The sequence below is a fragment of the Primulina eburnea genome, chromosome 3 (genome assembly GCF_022965805.1).
Source record: "Primulina eburnea isolate SZY01 chromosome 3, ASM2296580v1, whole genome shotgun sequence".
NCBI classification, from domain to species: Eukaryota; Viridiplantae; Streptophyta; class Magnoliopsida; order Lamiales; family Gesneriaceae; genus Primulina; species Primulina eburnea.
The window spans coordinates 160,601-178,579 of record NC_133103.1 but is presented as its reverse complement, the minus strand read 5'-3'; the positions used below and the strand labels follow the sequence as shown (position 1 = coordinate 178,579).

Here is a 17,979-nt window from a genome sequence, read left to right as displayed (position 1 = left end):
GTCTATAAAAATGTGTATATGGATATTACATTGATATTTTTGTAATTATATTTATGTGTGAGGAAAATACATGGTAAAACATAATTGTCCATTTAAATAGAATTACTATATTTCAATTATTGACTGTCAAACCGGTTGATACGTAATGAACAACGATGATTAAGGAATTTAGTAATAATAAATAACTTTCCGATTTTTTCCATTTTAGCAAAAAAAAAAAAGTTTTCACTTTATTTATAATATAAATATAAATGTAAATACTAATAATTTTTAAAATGATATAAACGCATAAAAACTACAGAGAACTCCCCATGGTTTCATTTGGATTGATAGATCTGAGTTATAAGGATTTACAATCAGTCATCCAAATCAGCAAACATGTTTGGCAAAATTAAAAGTTTTAAAAGTACCATTCAAATACATTACATTGGCTTTTCTTTGTTTGTGATATTTGAAACTCGCGCTAAAGCTCGTCATTTCAGATCTATCAATTTCCACAAATTTGTCATTTAAATCCAAGTCAAATCTGAATCCAACCATCCAAATGGAGTATAATGGTATTTATTCCAGTTTGCAAGTTTATGTTTGAGACTCATACTTACTGCTTTATGATCTTATCACCTTCCAAAAACTTCCTAGCCCTCTATTCGAAATTTTTGAAAAAGTAGTTCCATCTCCAATTCTCATTGGGGCACCATGCAGCTTCCGGTATGAAACCACCCTCTCAACAAGTGAGTTAACTTGTACTCCCACTATGAATGAATGCCGCTATCTAACTCCACGTTATCAACATGCTTGTCGTCTACATTCTGTCCACCATTAATATCATCCTTCTCACCATTTTGTTGTCTTCCCTTGTAGCCATATGAACTGCAAAGTGAGTCAACTTGACACATCAGACAGAGATTGAGTCTTGGCTTCAAAGCCAAAAACTATCGATGAGAGGACGACACAGAAAATTGATGTTCAATTCCAATGAGCGGGCTTCTGTAATTGACTAGATCTTCTCGGAACCCAGCACATAACTCATGACGGAGCTGCTCATTAATATAGCCCCCACAAAGACTACATAAGAACCAAGAAGATACAAGCATAGACAACTTACTTAATTGACTTCATAATCCAAATCATTTTCCTCTTTATCAAGCACAGTGAGTAAATTGTAGCAACTGGACGCATGGAGATCAAACTGAAGCAAATGATTTATCAAATTTACTTCAGACAAACAATAGTTTATGAAGGAAACATCAGCAGTTAATATAATTTATAATGTTTCTATTGTTTTTCAAACAAAGGCTATCGCAGTTGGACTTTAGACTGCTTGCTTCTTCTACAGCCCAAGTAAAGCTTTTTTCCAGTTCAAATCAGGCCAATAATTTGCAATCCTCCTACCCAACAGCTTGAAGATCTCAAGAAAGAAGGGAATGGAGCATTCCGTGTTTACATGGGAAATTAGTACAAATGATACAACAATAAAGTACGTGTAGCTAAGCTGATTCCTACCAAACTAAAAATCGCCAAAATTTTGACTATTCTCCGCACAACAGCTCACTTCCCAATGAGCTTATGAAACGCATACAGTCCCGAGCCAATGAAGCCAAGAAGTTGCCCGATGACATTCAACTGCAAATATAACGAAAATTATCGTCGTATAATAAATGAATAGCAAAACAAGGTAACAAGATGGAGACTGCACTTACTAAATCAAATGGGAGACCACCAAAAACTACCCATCCAAGTGAAATCGTAAAAAAATCCTGAACAAACAGTGCACCAGGCAAAGTTAGTATCGAGTACAAAATGCAACCTTTATGCATTTGGCCCTTCCAAGTCATTGCACAAATGAGCAGATATTACACACCACAGATACTCATCAGAGCATTATCCGAGAACCCAAGAAAATAATCAGAGGAAGATAGATGGAGCAATTATCATGAGCGAACCTTCAAATTACCGCAGATCGTCTGTGTGAGTGCTGAATTCAGAGTGGTGTTCAGGAATATACTATAGTTCAGGAAGAAAGCCAGTATGCAGGACAAACACAACACTGCCTGCCATCAGAAACAATCTCAAAATTTGTAATAAACAAGTCTAAGAAAAACGATTACAGACATGATTTAGGACGCCGGAGAAGCCCAGATGACATTTCGTCATGTACTAGTAATGCCACAAAAACCAACATAAACCTGTTTGGCTCTTTAAACCTTGTTTCCTGCTCTTTGATGTGTGTGTGTGCCAGTGCTCTCATGAGTGCAAAAGAAGAGAGTGACGAAACAGGAAGACCCGACTTCTGGTACAGCAAATAAACATAGACAGGGCTAAACCTCCCGTAATCCTTTTCACTAGAACTGGGTAATTACGCTTGAGTGATTTACCAATGAGTATACAGTCCTTTTTATTTCAAGAATACAATAAATATGCTCATGAAAGATTAAAAATAAGAACACTTTTCATTATCCACACTCATGATGATTATTACAGATTTATCCAAAACAATAAGCTGGACCGGTTTCTCTCCCAAGAACAGTTTGAATTTTAAAATATGGAAGAGGATCTTTACTAAATCTATCAGAGATGCTGACTCTCACTACATCAACTTCTCTAGCTTGTAACGATTCAGGGGTCCATTCATCTCTATAGAATCTCTAATAGGGCTCGACTAGCTCGTCAAATCTTCGGGGAACCATCGAAAGTCCTTGGCATGTTCGCTTTCTACTGGAAATGCCTTATTTTACCTTCTAATACATTTGAATATAATTCGAGGAAATTTCAATTAGAAGCCAAAATAGGCTTGAAGTTATTGGTGCTGTATCGGGATTGATTAGCTGGCCCATCTTTCTACTAAATACTAATGGTTCAACCAAATTCTTATTCTGATCTTTTTCTAGGACATTAATCAAATGAAAATGAGTTTGTATATACAAGATGAAAGGGCCAAGTGAAACAATATGAAGAAGCAATCAGCAAAAACTGGCTAGAAACCTGGCCGTAGAGAATGATTATTAATGCTTGGTCTTAATCAGACGATTGAAAACTGAAAAATGTAATTTTGTCTGTGCGGTAATTGACAAGAAGCCACACAGAGAAATCGTAGAATAGAGTGGTATATCATCAAGTTCATGTCAGTAGCAAAATATTACCAGGAATCCAGGAGAAAACAGATTTGGAAAATTCATTGTGATCTCCAAGTCACCTCGAAAAAGAGTCCACACAAGTAAAACAGGTCCACACAAAATTCCTACATCGGAAAAAGAGTGTGATGATACTTCGAATGAAAGAATAGACATGTAAATGATTCTGAAAAGGAAAGTATTTACGGTAAATACTCACCATTGCACCACATGAGACCAAAACTATTGAGCCCACTGGATTTTCCTGGGTATACAAAATATCAGCTTGGAGACAAATAAGCAAGGTGCAAAGCAGCATGTGGACACCAAATGAAGTACTACCAATGCGAGCTATAGTTGCAAGGTATATGGCAGTTGTGATGTTGGATACAAAAACAATTAGATAGCCATATGAGTCAAATGACAAATCCCGGGATCCCGCAATAAAAGCACCCAGGACGATCAATGCTACACTGGAAAATATTCATTTGTTAAACAAAGGTATACAGCATTGATCATGCAGAAGAAAGTGGAAGGAGAGAATAAAAAAAAATCTGTATTACATTTAAACAAGTAATTACAAATTTCAAATTAATAGCAAGAGCCTTCAATCCAAACCCAAAACGGAGGTGTTCATAATTTGAAAGAGTAAGGCCCCTATGAAGAGTATCGGTAGGATAAAAGGGACAATTACCTCCCAAGGATATGAATGGTGTACTTCTGCTTCACGAGAATATACTCAACTATCATTGTAAATACAACTGTAGTCCTCCTTAAGGTTGTATACATTGGTACATTTACACCTCGGACAGATTCCATGGTGGCTAACTTTCAGAGTGATCCGGAAAACATGTGAGCAATTCATTTTTATGAGGAAGAATCTTACTATTTACGACAGACGAGCAATCGAAGATCAGCAAGGAGAAAAATTATCACCATGTAAAGCAAATAGGTTAAAGCGAGAGGGGAAGTGTCAAACAATGTCTTCATTGGTACCAATGCTTTGGAACTATCATTGATGGATACTGATTCATTTGCGAAAAAAGAAATGATCTTTAAGCGTCGTAGTGCATGAAGAAAACAGCATGAACTTATCATCTGCAGTAGATGACAGCATTAAATGTGAGAATCTTATATGGCAATTTGTAATTACCAATAATTTACAGAATATCGAGTAACACAAGACACAATAAAGAAAGATAAACAAAGAAGAGCAATCCACCGAGAATTATGAATCAATTAAGGATCGATGATTGCCATAGTTTTAAAGCATAACATCAAAGAAACAAGTTTTTGGAAGGATCAACCTATAAAATACTTATTTCACCCTAAGAATATGCTGACACAAAGATAAATTATGATGAAAAAATTGAATCGCGACTAACCAGCCACCGCTGGACACAAATGAAAATCAGGTTTGTTACATATACCTGACAAAGGGTGATGACATTGGCACACGGAAAGCCATAAGAAGATAGAGCTGCTTTATTGAACATTACCAAGAGCACTGCAAAACCAAGTCAACACGTGTCTTTGTAATTGTTGATGAGGAGATTGACGAGTTGAGTAGATTCCAAATACTCGGTGGGACTAAATTTTAGTGAGGCTGTAAGTGGAATCCAACTAAAGGATCTCATGTTTTACGAGTATGATGTTCATTCAAGCGTAATAGCTCCAAGGTTAACCCTACGTATGGACAACTTCAGGCACACTGATAGCAAGAGTCCAAAGTGCCCTAACAAAGATTAAGGTTTGGAATTTTACCATCCTTCTGCCCGCCAAACTGAAAAATTTGTGGTTTCAGTAGCAGCTGAGCTAGGAAAATGGATCAGTGGGCTGGGCGAAACTAAAATTTCAAAACATTTGACGGGGGCAAAATCATTTATACATACACGAGGAAATTTCAGACGGTCAGCCACTGTTTCATCTAGAAACTATAAATTTCGAATATTCACAACTGGAGTATTTCTCATTCTGATATCATGTATCACAAATAAATGAGTGTAGACAAATAATTGGATCTGCTTCCACAATAAATAAGTGTAGACCGAGAATTGGATCTACTCAGCAACGCTAAATTCATGATCGGTGCCCAAGTCAAAATTCCATAGAATCACCATTAAATTATTTCGATAAAAGCCCTAATTAGTTATTAATAAAAAAAAATTAACAAAAGACAACTCCAAACGACGTCCCTCAAGGCCCAAATAAAAAAAAAAAAAAAAGCAAAAACAAAACAGACAGACTTGAGAACAAAACGCAAAAGATTGAATTCTTAATCCCTCTCGTCAGCAACAAATTCAAGTCTTTAAACAAATAAAATAAAGAAAAAAGTACCGGCACAAGTCATGTACGAGATGGAAGCTTGAGCGCCACGCTTAGTCATGGCGGATCCTTTGAAGAGCTTCTCCTCCGCCTTCACCGGATGATCGCCGGCCGTTAAAGGCAGAATCGAACTGGTGTTGGCACTCGTAGCCATTGATTTTGATCGTTGTTTGACCCCCCAAAACAATTATGTGTTTTCTTCAAATTTGTCACGGGATTTCCAAATGGAACCAGCTCGAAAGATGCTTACGATGAATCCATTCTGGGTAATAACATAGAAAGCCAGGGCCAAAACTGAAATTAACATAACATAAAAATAATAAAATAGAAGGAAACAAACTATATATATTTATTACATAATAAAATAATCATAATATTTTGTGAATAATAATATTTAATATACATAACAACAACGAATAATTATTCTAATGTTTATTATTATATATAATTATTGATTTTCTGCCTCACGTACGACACATTGGGACGTTTATGTATGTGTCTCTCTCATGGTCTTAAAAATTCAAGGATGCAAAGAGAGACATTTTTCCTGCCAATGCAATTTTGTTCCAAAAGTCTTTGCTTTTTCGGTTGTGGTCTTGAGCTAGTTTGGACCTCAATTCATTTAGTCATCGATATTTATTGGTTTTAATTAATTGCTTAATATTGTATCTTGATACACAAAATAATATGAAATTTAGTTACAAAAATATACTTTTCCTTGAGAAAATAAGAATGATAATACAATTGAACACACCTTTTGTTTCTATTGTTTGTCACTAAAATATTTCTACTGAATACTTTTTAGTCCATATAATTTTAAAATGTTAGTGTCAATCGTTTACCATTAGATTAAAAACAATAGATGTTAGTCAAGACACAACTTTATTTACTTATACTTGTGACAATATAGAATGCACATACTTGAGTGCTAATTGATCGGGTTGTTAGGCTCATGAATCTCGAGAGTTACATGTCTATCTCTTGGTGATGTCTCGTATCTCTTAGAGATCGGTCTTACTTTTTTTTAGAGTTGGTCATATCCTCAACAGAAACATTTTTATCTTATAAAATATGGCATCACTTTTTTACGAGCAATCTAACCAACCAGATCAAGCGGCACAACGTTAACAGCTTGGCACACAAGAACTTCATAAAAATTCGTTCGCCTCAATACCACTCTCACTTATGTATGTTTAACCAAACATCACTCCTCTCCAAGAAAATATGGGTGGTAGCCAAACACGACTTTATTTCTTTATACTTATGGCAGTGCATAATACACCTACTTGAGTGCTAATGGCTCTGGATGTTAGACTCATGAGTTTAGGGATGTGTCTGTCTATCTGCTGATATTGCATCATATCGTTTAGATATCATTATTACTCTTTCCCTACTGCTGATCATTTTCCCAGCAGAGACAGTATTACCCGGTAAAATCTTACGTCACTATTTTTACTCCAGTAATAATCTCACTCATATACGCTTAATCCAACAATCACTAAAAAAAATATTTTAAAAATAAAATTCATTACATAAACTCAACGCATAATATTAGTTTAAACGCACACCAAGTGTGTGCTGCTATTATTATGCGTGAACACAAACCTAAGTTATAGGATTATTATAGTTTATATTTAATTGACCAAATATTGTAATATAATTATTTTATAATTCGTACCAATATTTTATAAATTTAATAAAATAATTTAAATATAAATTAAAGCAGTAATTTTTAAAAACAAAAATTTCATTTGTAACAAATTTATCTAAATCGGTGAGATATTTAAAATAAAAGGTGATATTTCAATAATATAATTCGAAATGTCATAGAAATAAATTATAATTTGGTAAATTAAATATATTAGAGTAACATTAATCAAATTTAAAAGTTTATCCCAAAAAAAAAATTTGCGCATTTAGTCATTATAATAAACTTATATTTTTGTATGACTGTTATAAAAAAAGTTGTACGTCAAACCGAAAATTACTCAGGAGGGTGTATTCGTTGCAGGATTTGCTGACTTTTTTTAAAATAACAAAATTTTGTGAAGTTGATAGATTTCTACTTATTTTTGCAGAATCTCACAATTTTTAAATATTTTCACAGAATCTTGCAGATTTATTTTGCATGATTTTTATTGATATTTGTAAAATTTTTATAAAACCCTATGGATTTTATATTTACTATTGTGATTTTTTAAAATTTATTTGAACTAATAATTGAACGTTGATAACTTTTATTTATTTCAAATATTTTTGTCTCTCAATAAAATATTTTTTAAATATTGATTTTACAAAACATAATAAATAAGTCAGTACTAAATTTATTACAATTTAACTTAAAATATTCAATTCAACATGTTTATTTAAATAATTAATATTTTTAAAAATACATAACAATAATTTTCAAGATTAATAGATAGTCAAACTTAAAATAATTTCATTTATTTTAAATAAAATTTTGTATAAAAAAATATATCAATTTTGTTTTTGACAATATGTCAAACAAAAAAAATAAACAAGATAATTTTATATATATATATATATATATATTATTATTATACATATTAATCAAAATCAAGATATAGATTAACAAAAAATATAAAAAAATAATTAAATATCAAATGCTATATAATAATTAATAAAAAAAATTTAATTGTAATAATTTTTAATTTTTTTTAATAAATATAATTTTAAAATTTATAAATTTTGTGACTGGAACTCAAGAAATAAAATGAACGATGTTAACATATTTGATTTTAAACTATTGTTAGCAATAAAAAAATATATTTTTAAAAAGTAAAATTAAAAGGAAAAATAAATGGATGAGAAAAAAATTAAAATTTTAATGTTTGTATTGAGTATGTGAGTTTCAGAAAATTTTCAATAAATTGTATATTCAAATATTTAGGTTGAATCAAATATATTTTTTGACATTTTATTGTTGTACTTAACCTTTACATTTTGTGCTTAATAGAATTTCATGGTCTTACTAAAAATCTATTGATATTTTAAATATCTATAGATTTTTGTAAAGTTTTTAAAAGACAAGTTTGAATATCACATGACTTTTTAAAATTCTAAAAAGCTTAAACTGAATATCACTAAACTTTTATAGAAGTTTATATTAAATACCTCCTCTACATTATAAATTCCATAAAAATTATTAAAAGTCTAGAATCAACACACACTCTTAATTAAGTTAAATTATTTTTAAAAAATGAATCTATTTTAGTTAAGCTGTAATTTGGGATTCAATTTTCCTATTTTTGGTTTTCAAATGTTTAATCAAAAAATCAAATCATTTTGTTTGGATATGTTTTTCCTTTTTTTTTTTTTAAATCATGGTTTGATTTGTACATTTTTGGTAATAAGAGAGTTAAAAATCAGGTTGCCTAACAAAAAACAATAAATAAGTCATTACTAAATTATTACAATTAAACTTCAATTATTCAATTCAACATGTTTATTAAAATAATTACTATTTTTAAAAATACATAACAATAATTTTCAAGATTAATAGATAGTCAAACTTAAAATATTTTCATTTATTTTAAATAGATTTTTGTATTAAAAAAAATATCAATTTTGTTTTTGGCAATATGTCAAACAAAAAAAATAAACAATATATATACAAATATATATATATATATATATATATATATATATATATATATATAAATGTTGGGTGCAATAATTGTCCCTATTTGGTAAAGCGGTCGAACCGTTGTGCTTCAGCTGCTGTGCAGTTTAAAAGATTTGAGTTGCACCATTACTACTAGCTATAGTTTTTTGTAAAGCGACAAACGCTCGGTCCTACAATATATATATATATATATATATATATATATATATATATATATATATATATATATATATATTACATATTAATCAAAATAAAGATATAGATTAACATAGAAAATAATTAAACATCAAATGTTATATAATAATTAATAAAAAAATTAAATTGTACTTATTAAAAATTATTATTATTTTCAATTTATAGGTCAATTAAATATATTAAATTTTTTTATTATGCAGTGTAATAATTTTTAATTTTTTTTAATAAATATAACTTTAAATTTTGTAAGGTTTTGTGACTGGAACTCAACAAATAAAATGAACGGTGTTAATATATTTGATTTTAAACTATTGTTAGCAATAAAAAAATATATTTTTAAAAAGTAAAAATAAAGGAAAAATAAATGGATGAGAAAATAATTAAAATTTTAGTGTTTGTATTGAGTATGTGAGTTTCAGAAAATTTTCAATAAAAATAAAATGTATATTCAAATATTTAGGTTGAATCAAATATATTTTTTGACATTTTATTATTGTATCTTAACCTTTAATTTTTGTGCTTAATAGAATTTCATGGTCTTACTAAAAATCTATTGATATTTTGAATATCTATAGATTTTTGTAAAGTTTTTAAAAAGCAAGTTTAAATACCACATGACTTTTTAAAATTCTAAAAAAGTTTAAACTGAATATCACTAAACATTTATAGAGTATATAAAAATTTATATTAAATACCTCCTCTACATTATAAACTCCATAAAAACTATATAAAGTCTAGAATCAATACACACTCTTAATGAAGTTAAATTATTCAAATTATTTTTAAAAAAATGAATATATTTTAGTTAAGGTGTAATTTGGGGTGTGCAACCGTCGATTCAATTTTCCTATTTTTGGTTTTCAAATGTTTAATCCAAAAATCAAATCATTTTGTTTGGATTTGTTTTTCCTTTTTTTTTAAAAAATCATGGTTTGATTTGTACAGTTTTGGTAATAAGGGAGTTAAAAATCAGGTTGCCTTTTTAAAATATAATTGAATTTCTTGTAAAAATTTGAATACTACTTTAAAATGTCGAGTAATGTACAAATATACTCTCAGCGTTAATTGGTTTAATTATTGCTATTTCTACAATCAAATCTATTTTAAGTTGAGCTTCAAAATTAAAAATCACATTTAAATTTTTGGGAATGATATTTACTCATTTATTTTATAAATGCACGCATCTTTACTTGTATAAGTTGACAATAATAACATTTTGTTTGTTGTTTCTTATTAAGTATGTTTGTTAATGACTCTCAATTCCTAAATTAGATAACCATAAATTTTATTACTCAAAAATACATTTAAAATTTCAATATCCTTAAATATAGAATAAAACACAAATAAAAATTAAAGTTGTTATACACTAAACTAGTTGCTACTTTTATAGCGTCACAAATCTCTCCATGTAATCATACAACATGTGACATTATATGAACAAAAATTTTCTTTTCAACGACGTAATAATAATTATCACACTATCTACATCAGTGTAGCAGAAACAATATAATAAATACATACACAACTAAAATAAGACAATAAACTATATTGTCTCTATTTACTATCAACTACATGACTAGACACGTACAGTCCTTCACATTTATCATGTGAAGGACTGTAACCTGTCCAACAGAAACATCCCCTAAAAAGTGAGCATATACAACAATCATCATCATAATGCATAACAATCATATTAATAACAACATAAAATATAACTGAAATCATAACAGAAATACCCTCTTTGCTGTTGCTGAACAATCAAACCATCAACAATATCAGCGACATCATTCCCATACTATACTAACATCCACGATATGTCGCACCCCTACTCCGGCGACAGTAATATCGTCGATCGAACAACATCAACGAGACGTCTCCCAAAAAACGACAGTCAGTGTAGGACCGAGCGCTTGTCGCTTTACCAAAAGCTATAACTAGTAATAATGGTGCAACTCAAATATTTTAAACCACACAGCAGCTCAAGCACCACGGTTCGATCGCTCTACCAAGCATGGACAATTATTGCACCCAACAATCTCTCTCCCAATAATTGCACTCCTTGCAATCAATGAGAATCGAACCCACGACCTTGTCTCTGATACCAATTGTAGGACCGAACGCTTGCCGCTTTACCAAAAGCTATAGCTAGTAGCAATTGTGCAACTCAAATATTTTAAACTGCACAGCAGGTCAAGAACCACGGTTCGATCGCTCTACTAAGCAGAGACAATTATTGCACCCAACAGTCAGCAACATCAACAATAATAAGCAACGACAAATATAATACCAAATAACTCATTTCCGATTATTTACCATCATTCAACACAATAGTATTTATCAATACTAAACAATAACAATATATGCTCGTACATCAACACGTACCTGATAATAGAGTGTGTATATATATATATATATATATATATATATATATATATATATATATATATATATATATATATATATATATATATATATATATCATGAGGCTTGCGACGTATCTAAATAATTCAACACAAATTATCATATCATTGTCACCGTTTCAACACAATCATAACACCCCCAATATATGACATCAAACAACCCAACAAAAATTAATTTACAAAATATAATACTCGATTATACAACTTCATCGTTCAACAATTAATATTATGATGTATTTAGTTATCAATACTAATATCAAATACACCCGAATAACTTAATTTCAAATAATAGGCTATTTTACAACATCCGTTAAATTACAAAAACTTTATATCAACATGTAACATATACTTAATAGACTCCGAATATATAATCATAATAAACAACTATTGACAAAAAAATCTCCAATTTCAATTCAACGATTAAAATACCTAATTTTAACAAATTAAGAATAATTCAAAACTCCACCACTTAATTTCAATCTCAAATTTTAGTTTGTTTCACATAGATTTGTTAAATTAAAAATTGACATCCCAAAATCCGAAAATTATTGAAGTTTTTTTAATTTTAAAAATACAACTAATTTTTTTTACACCCACCCCTCTATATTTAATTATAGTTTTGTTATTTTTATATAAAAAAATTATGACTAACATTTAAAATACAAATAAATTTTTACACGTTTTGGATTTTTTGGGGTAAAACAACATTTTATAATAAAGGAAATAAATAAATGTATGATCAAAAGAAGGAAAGTAATTGATGAAGGTAATATTGTCAAATATTAAATTAAAACGAATTCAATCATATTTGGTGTGATTTGCCTCATATCATTAAAAATAAGGTAAATATTTGTGTGAAATGGTCTAATTTATGATATGGATCTATTATTTGGGTTATCCATGAAAAAATATTATTTTTTATTGTGAATATCGAAAGGATTGACTCGTATTACAGATTAAGATTCTTGAGACGTATCACATGAGACCCACTCCAAAAATAATTATTTCTATTATAGAAGGTATTGATTTCAATCATTTAATTATATGAGTCACTTTAATTGATCATGGCCCATATGAGTATAGTAGTACCCGACACTAGTATCATGTATATATTGTATATTAAGGTCGTCAGATGAATTTAACATATTGATTAAAGAATTAGTTTTTTGTGAGATAGTCTCACGAATTTTTATCTGTGAGATATATTAACCATATCGATATTCATAATAAAAAGTAATAATTTTTCATGGATAACCCAAATAAGATATATGTCTCATAAAATGCGACTCGTGATATCGTCTCACATAAATTTTCTTTGATGAAACTAGACCCAATCAAAATTTACACTCTCTCTAATCAGTTATAAGAGTTGTCTATGTACGTTCAAACGGCAAAACCCAATAATATTTCAAACCTAATTTCCGATTGTTTTAATGTTTTTGGTTGAATAATATTTAAAAAAACGCTTTTCAACAGCTACACACGGGAGTGGTGACTGAGTAGTAGAATTACAATCGACATGGAAAATGACAATGACAAAAACTTGTGTGAGACGGTCTCACGAGTCGTATTTGTGAGACATATCTTTTATTTGAGTCATCCATGAAAAAGTATTACTTTTTATGCTAAGAGTATTACTTTTTATTGTGAACATGTGTAGGGTTGACCCGTCTCACAGATTAAGATCCGTGAGACGATCTCACATGAGACTCACGGATCTTAATCTGTGAGACGGGTCGTATTTGTGAGACGGATCTCTTATTTGGGTCATCCATGAAAAAGTATTACTTTTTATGCTAAGAGTATTACTTTTTATTGTGAATATGGTTAGGGTTGACCCGTCTCACAGATTAAAATTCGTGAAACGGTCTCACATGATACTCACTCTAGATTAGATTAGTAAAAAAAAATAGATTAGATTAGATTAATAAAATTAAATTAAATTAAATAAAAAAATAAAATATAAAACGTCTTAATTCTTTCTTTCCTTTCACACGTAATAAGGTATTCTCGTTATCGATCGAGGAAAGAAAAAGATCAGGCAGAGGCAGGTATCCATGTCCATCTCTATTTCTTCTTTAATTCTCCATAACTACCGCTCTCGCTCTCTCTACCAACTATTGCTTCATTAATCGATGCTTCTCTTTCTTCTTCACCCGCTTATTCAACCCTATTCATCTACCTCCCTGCAGCTCTATTTTCTTCTTTGACTTCCAAATCCTGCTCCATCTCAACTTTCCTTCGTGGGCTTTCTTGATTTTTCCCCTCTTCCGTTTCCCCTTGTTGTCGTGTTCTGGGATCCCCAAGTCGTCATCTTTCTTTTGGATCTGGTCGTTCTTAATGCTGTCATGGCTGGTGCGAGGGGATTCATTTGCTTTTTGCTCCTGTTTCTGCTCGAAACTTGTCGTGCTAGTGTCCAAAACTTTGGGAAACTCAGTCCTGGCTTCAACGGCTCTTACATGTACTGGATAGACAATGATGGCTTGTTCCTCCTATCCAACGATTCCAATTTCGCCTTCGGATTCACCACCACCCAAGATCCTACTCTCTTTCTTCTCGTGGTGATGCACAAAAGCAGCTCAACTATAGTTTGGTCTGCCAATAGGGGCTCCCCTGTTCAGAATTCAGATAACTTTGAATTTGATCATACCGGAAATGCTTACTTACTGAGAGGGGGATCCGTCATTTGGTCCACCGGCACTGCTGATAAAGGGGTGTCCTCCATATATTTACTAGATTCTGGGAATCTGATCTTCATTGGGAATGATGGGGCTGTTGTTTGGCAAAGTTTTGCCCACCCCACTGATACCCTTCTCTCCAATCAAGAGTTCTCTGCAGGAATGAAACTTGTCAGTGATCCTGGCTCCAATAACTTGACTTATTATCTTGAGATTGAGTCCGGGGATATGATTCTTTCCGCAGGTTTTAGTCCTCCGCAGCCTTACTGGACCATGGGAAGCGACAGCCGAAGAACCATCAACCGAGATGGCAGTAATGTCACCTCTGCGATTCTCAGTGCTAATTCATGGAAATTTTATGATCCAGACGAGGTGTTGTTGTGGCAGTTCATTTTTTCTGCAGGTAACAATGCGAATGGAACTTGGGTGGCAGTGTTGGGGAATGACAGCTCCATCACTTTCTCCATGCTTCAAGGAAGTTCGACCAATCCCTCGTCTACAAGAATACCTCAAGATCAGTGTGACAGACCTGCAGCTTGTGACCCATATTATGTCTGTTATCCTGGCAACGAATGCCGGTGTCCATCGTCCCTCCAGCCTTGCGAGTCGGCGATGTTTCCTTCGTGCGATACCTCAACCGAGCCAGTGGAGCTTGTAAGTGGCGGTGATGGCCTCAGTTATTTCGCTCTCGGATTTGTTCAACCGTTTTCAAAAACCACTTTGGATGGCTGCAAAGATTACTGCATTGCAAATTGTACTTGTGGTGCTATGTTCTTCGAGGCCAGTTCAGGAAGTTGTTTTCTTTTCGATCAAATAGGAAGCATGGATGCAGCCACAAATGGGGCTGGCTTTACTTCCTACATCAAAATTTCAAGTAGTGGAGATAGAGGTGGAGATAACGGACACAGTGGTAACAAGCGCTTCCCTATTGTCATTATCATCGTAATTGTCACTGTCATTATTATATTGGCTATGCTTTTTGCCGGTTACAAGTGCTTCCGTAAGAGCAAGAAAGTGCCCGAATCTCCAAAAGTGAGTTCGGAAGAGGATAATTTCTTGGAAGTCTTGTCGGGGATGCCAATCCGTTTCAGTTACAAGGATCTACAGACCGCGACAAATAACTTTACTGTGAAACTTGGTCAAGGAGGGTTTGGCTCGGTTTACAGAGGAAATCTTCCCGATGGTATACAATTAGCTGTGAAGAAATTGGAAGGTATTGGCCAAGGAAAGAAAGAATTTCGAGCTGAGGTTAGCATCATAGGCAGCATACACCACCATCACCTGGTAAGGCTCAAAGGCTTCTGTGCTGAAGGAACTCACCGGCTACTGGTATACGAGTACATGGCAAATGGCTCTTTAGAAAAATGGCTTTTCAAGAAAGACAAAGGAGAATTCTTGTTGGACTGGGATACTAGATACAATATTGCATTGGGTACTGCTAAGGGCCTGGCTTATCTCCATGAAGACTGTGATCTAAAGATAGTTCACTGTGACATAAAACCTGAAAACGTGCTTCTTGACGATCACTTTATGGCTAAGGTTTCAGATTTTGGGCTGGCTAAGCTTATGACTAGAGAACAAAGTCATGTTTTTACCACATTAAGAGGCACTAGAGGGTATCTTGCACCAGAATGGATTACAAACTATGCTATATCAGAGAAGAGTGACGTGTATAGCTATGGTATGGTGTTGCTCGAGTTAATCGGAGGTAGAAAAAACTATGATCTGGCAGAAGGTTCAGAAAAATCCCACTTTCCTAGTTATGCTTTTAGGATGTTGGAAGAAGGGAAACATAAAGATATTATTGATGCTAAACTGAAGATAGGGGAAGAGGATGAAAGGGTTGACATAGCAATAAAAGTTGCTTTGTGGTGCATCCAGGATGATATGTACCTTCGTCCGCCAATGACAAAAGTAGTGCAAATGCTTGAAGGGCTCAGCCCTGTCCCTTTGCCGCCTACAGCTTCTCAAATGGGCTCTCGTCTTTACTCGAGTTTCTTTAAGTCCATAAGCGAGGAGGGCACTTCGTCGGGGCCATCGGATTGTAACAGCGACGCATATCTTTCTGCAGTTCGGCTTTCTGGTCCAAGATAACAGCCACTATAGATGAGGGATCGATTCTAACCAAATTTTAGGCCTCTGCAGATGAGTCAATCATACCCGTGATGGTGTGTTTTTTGTGATTTTTCTTGTTTGTAATCATTCGGAGCACAAATTTTGTGACATGATTGATTATGAAGCTATATATGATATTTGCCATTGTATTCACGAAGGGTAAACGATTGTTATAAACAATGGGAAGTTAATTAAGTTGGATAACAAACATTCAATCAATGACTTATTTCTCCATGGTGAATTCTTGTAGGTTCCACTCGAGAAATTTTAGTGTCCGATTTTGATGCGTTTTTGTGCTGCAATGTGAGGAATAGGTGATTTCTTGTAGTTTCAGTAGCTCAAGAGTAGGCACAGTTAATCTGTATTATTAATTTCTACTACCAACCATATGGTTTCTTATAATAAATTTTTGATTGCACCAAAGAAATTTAAGTTAATTAGTCATATGGATTAATGGCAGAACATTCTCTCTTCTCTTATGAAAAGGGGGACTGAGTCAATTTTGTTGAAGCAGAATTTGGTGGTGAATAAAAAGTAGTTGAAATTGATTTGGGTTTGGGAGTTGGGTTTGGGACACCAATCTTGACTAATTTGTTGGATGTAGCCTACCTTTTTCTTTCCTTTTCAAGTGAAATGCGGAATTTTCCTTTCGTGTGTTTTTCTCATATTTTTTGTTTGAAACAAAAGGCTATTGCATTATTGGTGTTTTTATTTATTTATTTTTATGAATATGTTCTTCTATTATATCACATGCATTATTCTTTAAATTATCTAGCACAGATATGACACTCTAGAAGACCAAGGGGCCACCATCGTGTGCGCGAGGGTTTACACAAAATTCAAAGTTTTCCTGTACTAATTTCTTGATCTATCATTCGTGAGTCTATGTTACATGGGAAGTTGTGTTTGTGTATAAAACAAAGATCAGGAAATAGATTTCCTGGTTTTTGAAGAATTTTCTTTAACGGGTTAAACACGACAGGAGTAATTTTGCAATGTCTATTTCTTTCTATATGGGTCCTATTTGGAAAACTCGAAAGCATATTGATTTGTCTTCACAAAAATGAAAAATAGGAAGTTTCATCATGTTCTGATTATATCTCTTTAGGATATCAATCTTAATAAAATCACATCTAATATTTATCACCAATTTTAAAATATTAATACGACGCGATTCAAACACCATGTTCAGTGCCCGTTTCCCTGATTGCCTAAAATTCTTGCTAAATCTATAAGGTATAATAATTCTCGTAACTTTAATGATATTGTAAACTAAACGATCTCTTATATCATATTGATTATGATTTTATTAAAATCAAATCTGACGAAATTTGAAGAGGACACTTTTCTAGTTTGGGATTTAATTTGTTGTACACAGTTAAGCAAAGAAGATCAACCAAATCATGCATCTGATTTTAATTTGTTAACTATACACGGGCATGCGTACCTGTGAGACTGCGAATTTGAAAGAAGTGAAGATTTGTTTCAAG

The 17,979-nt window shown here is 32.3% G+C and overlaps 2 protein-coding genes across 9 annotated transcripts; one reads left to right on the top strand and one right to left on the bottom strand.

The window, feature by feature from the left end:
- Positions 1–432: 432 nt before the first annotated feature.
- Positions 433–5,730, bottom strand: LOC140824977 (UDP-N-acetylglucosamine transporter UGNT1-like). Of its 8 annotated transcripts, none has more exons than XR_012116560.1 (12): positions 5,448–5,729; positions 4,541–4,617; positions 4,047–4,208; positions 3,805–3,938; positions 3,453–3,583; positions 3,331–3,375; positions 3,141–3,238; positions 1,944–2,051; positions 1,701–1,757; positions 1,504–1,623; positions 1,099–1,388; positions 433–870 (listed from the first exon to the last, which is right to left on the bottom strand). XR_012116560.1 is itself a non-coding variant. In XM_073186423.1 (11 exons), the coding sequence occupies exons 1-10, from the start codon at positions 5,587–5,589 to the stop codon at positions 1,549–1,551; spliced, it is 1,029 nt and encodes a 342-aa protein (XP_073042524.1). In that variant the 5' UTR covers positions 5,590–5,729; the 3' UTR covers positions 433–1,189; positions 1,504–1,548. The 8 variants fall into 8 exon arrangements, 2 of the variants coding, with proteins under 2 accessions (XP_073042524.1, XP_073042522.1); XR_012116561.1 differs by having other exon boundaries at positions 1,099–1,189; XR_012116562.1 differs by having other exon boundaries at positions 1,106–1,189.
- A 7,961-nt stretch (positions 5,731–13,691) lies between these two features.
- On the top strand, positions 13,692–16,836 carry LOC140824976 (G-type lectin S-receptor-like serine/threonine-protein kinase SD2-5). The gene has a single exon (XM_073186420.1). The coding sequence runs from the start codon at positions 14,045–14,047 to the stop codon at positions 16,466–16,468; it is 2,424 nt and encodes an 807-aa protein (XP_073042521.1). The 5' UTR covers positions 13,692–14,044; the 3' UTR covers positions 16,469–16,836.
- Positions 16,837–17,979: the final 1,143 nt, after the last annotated feature.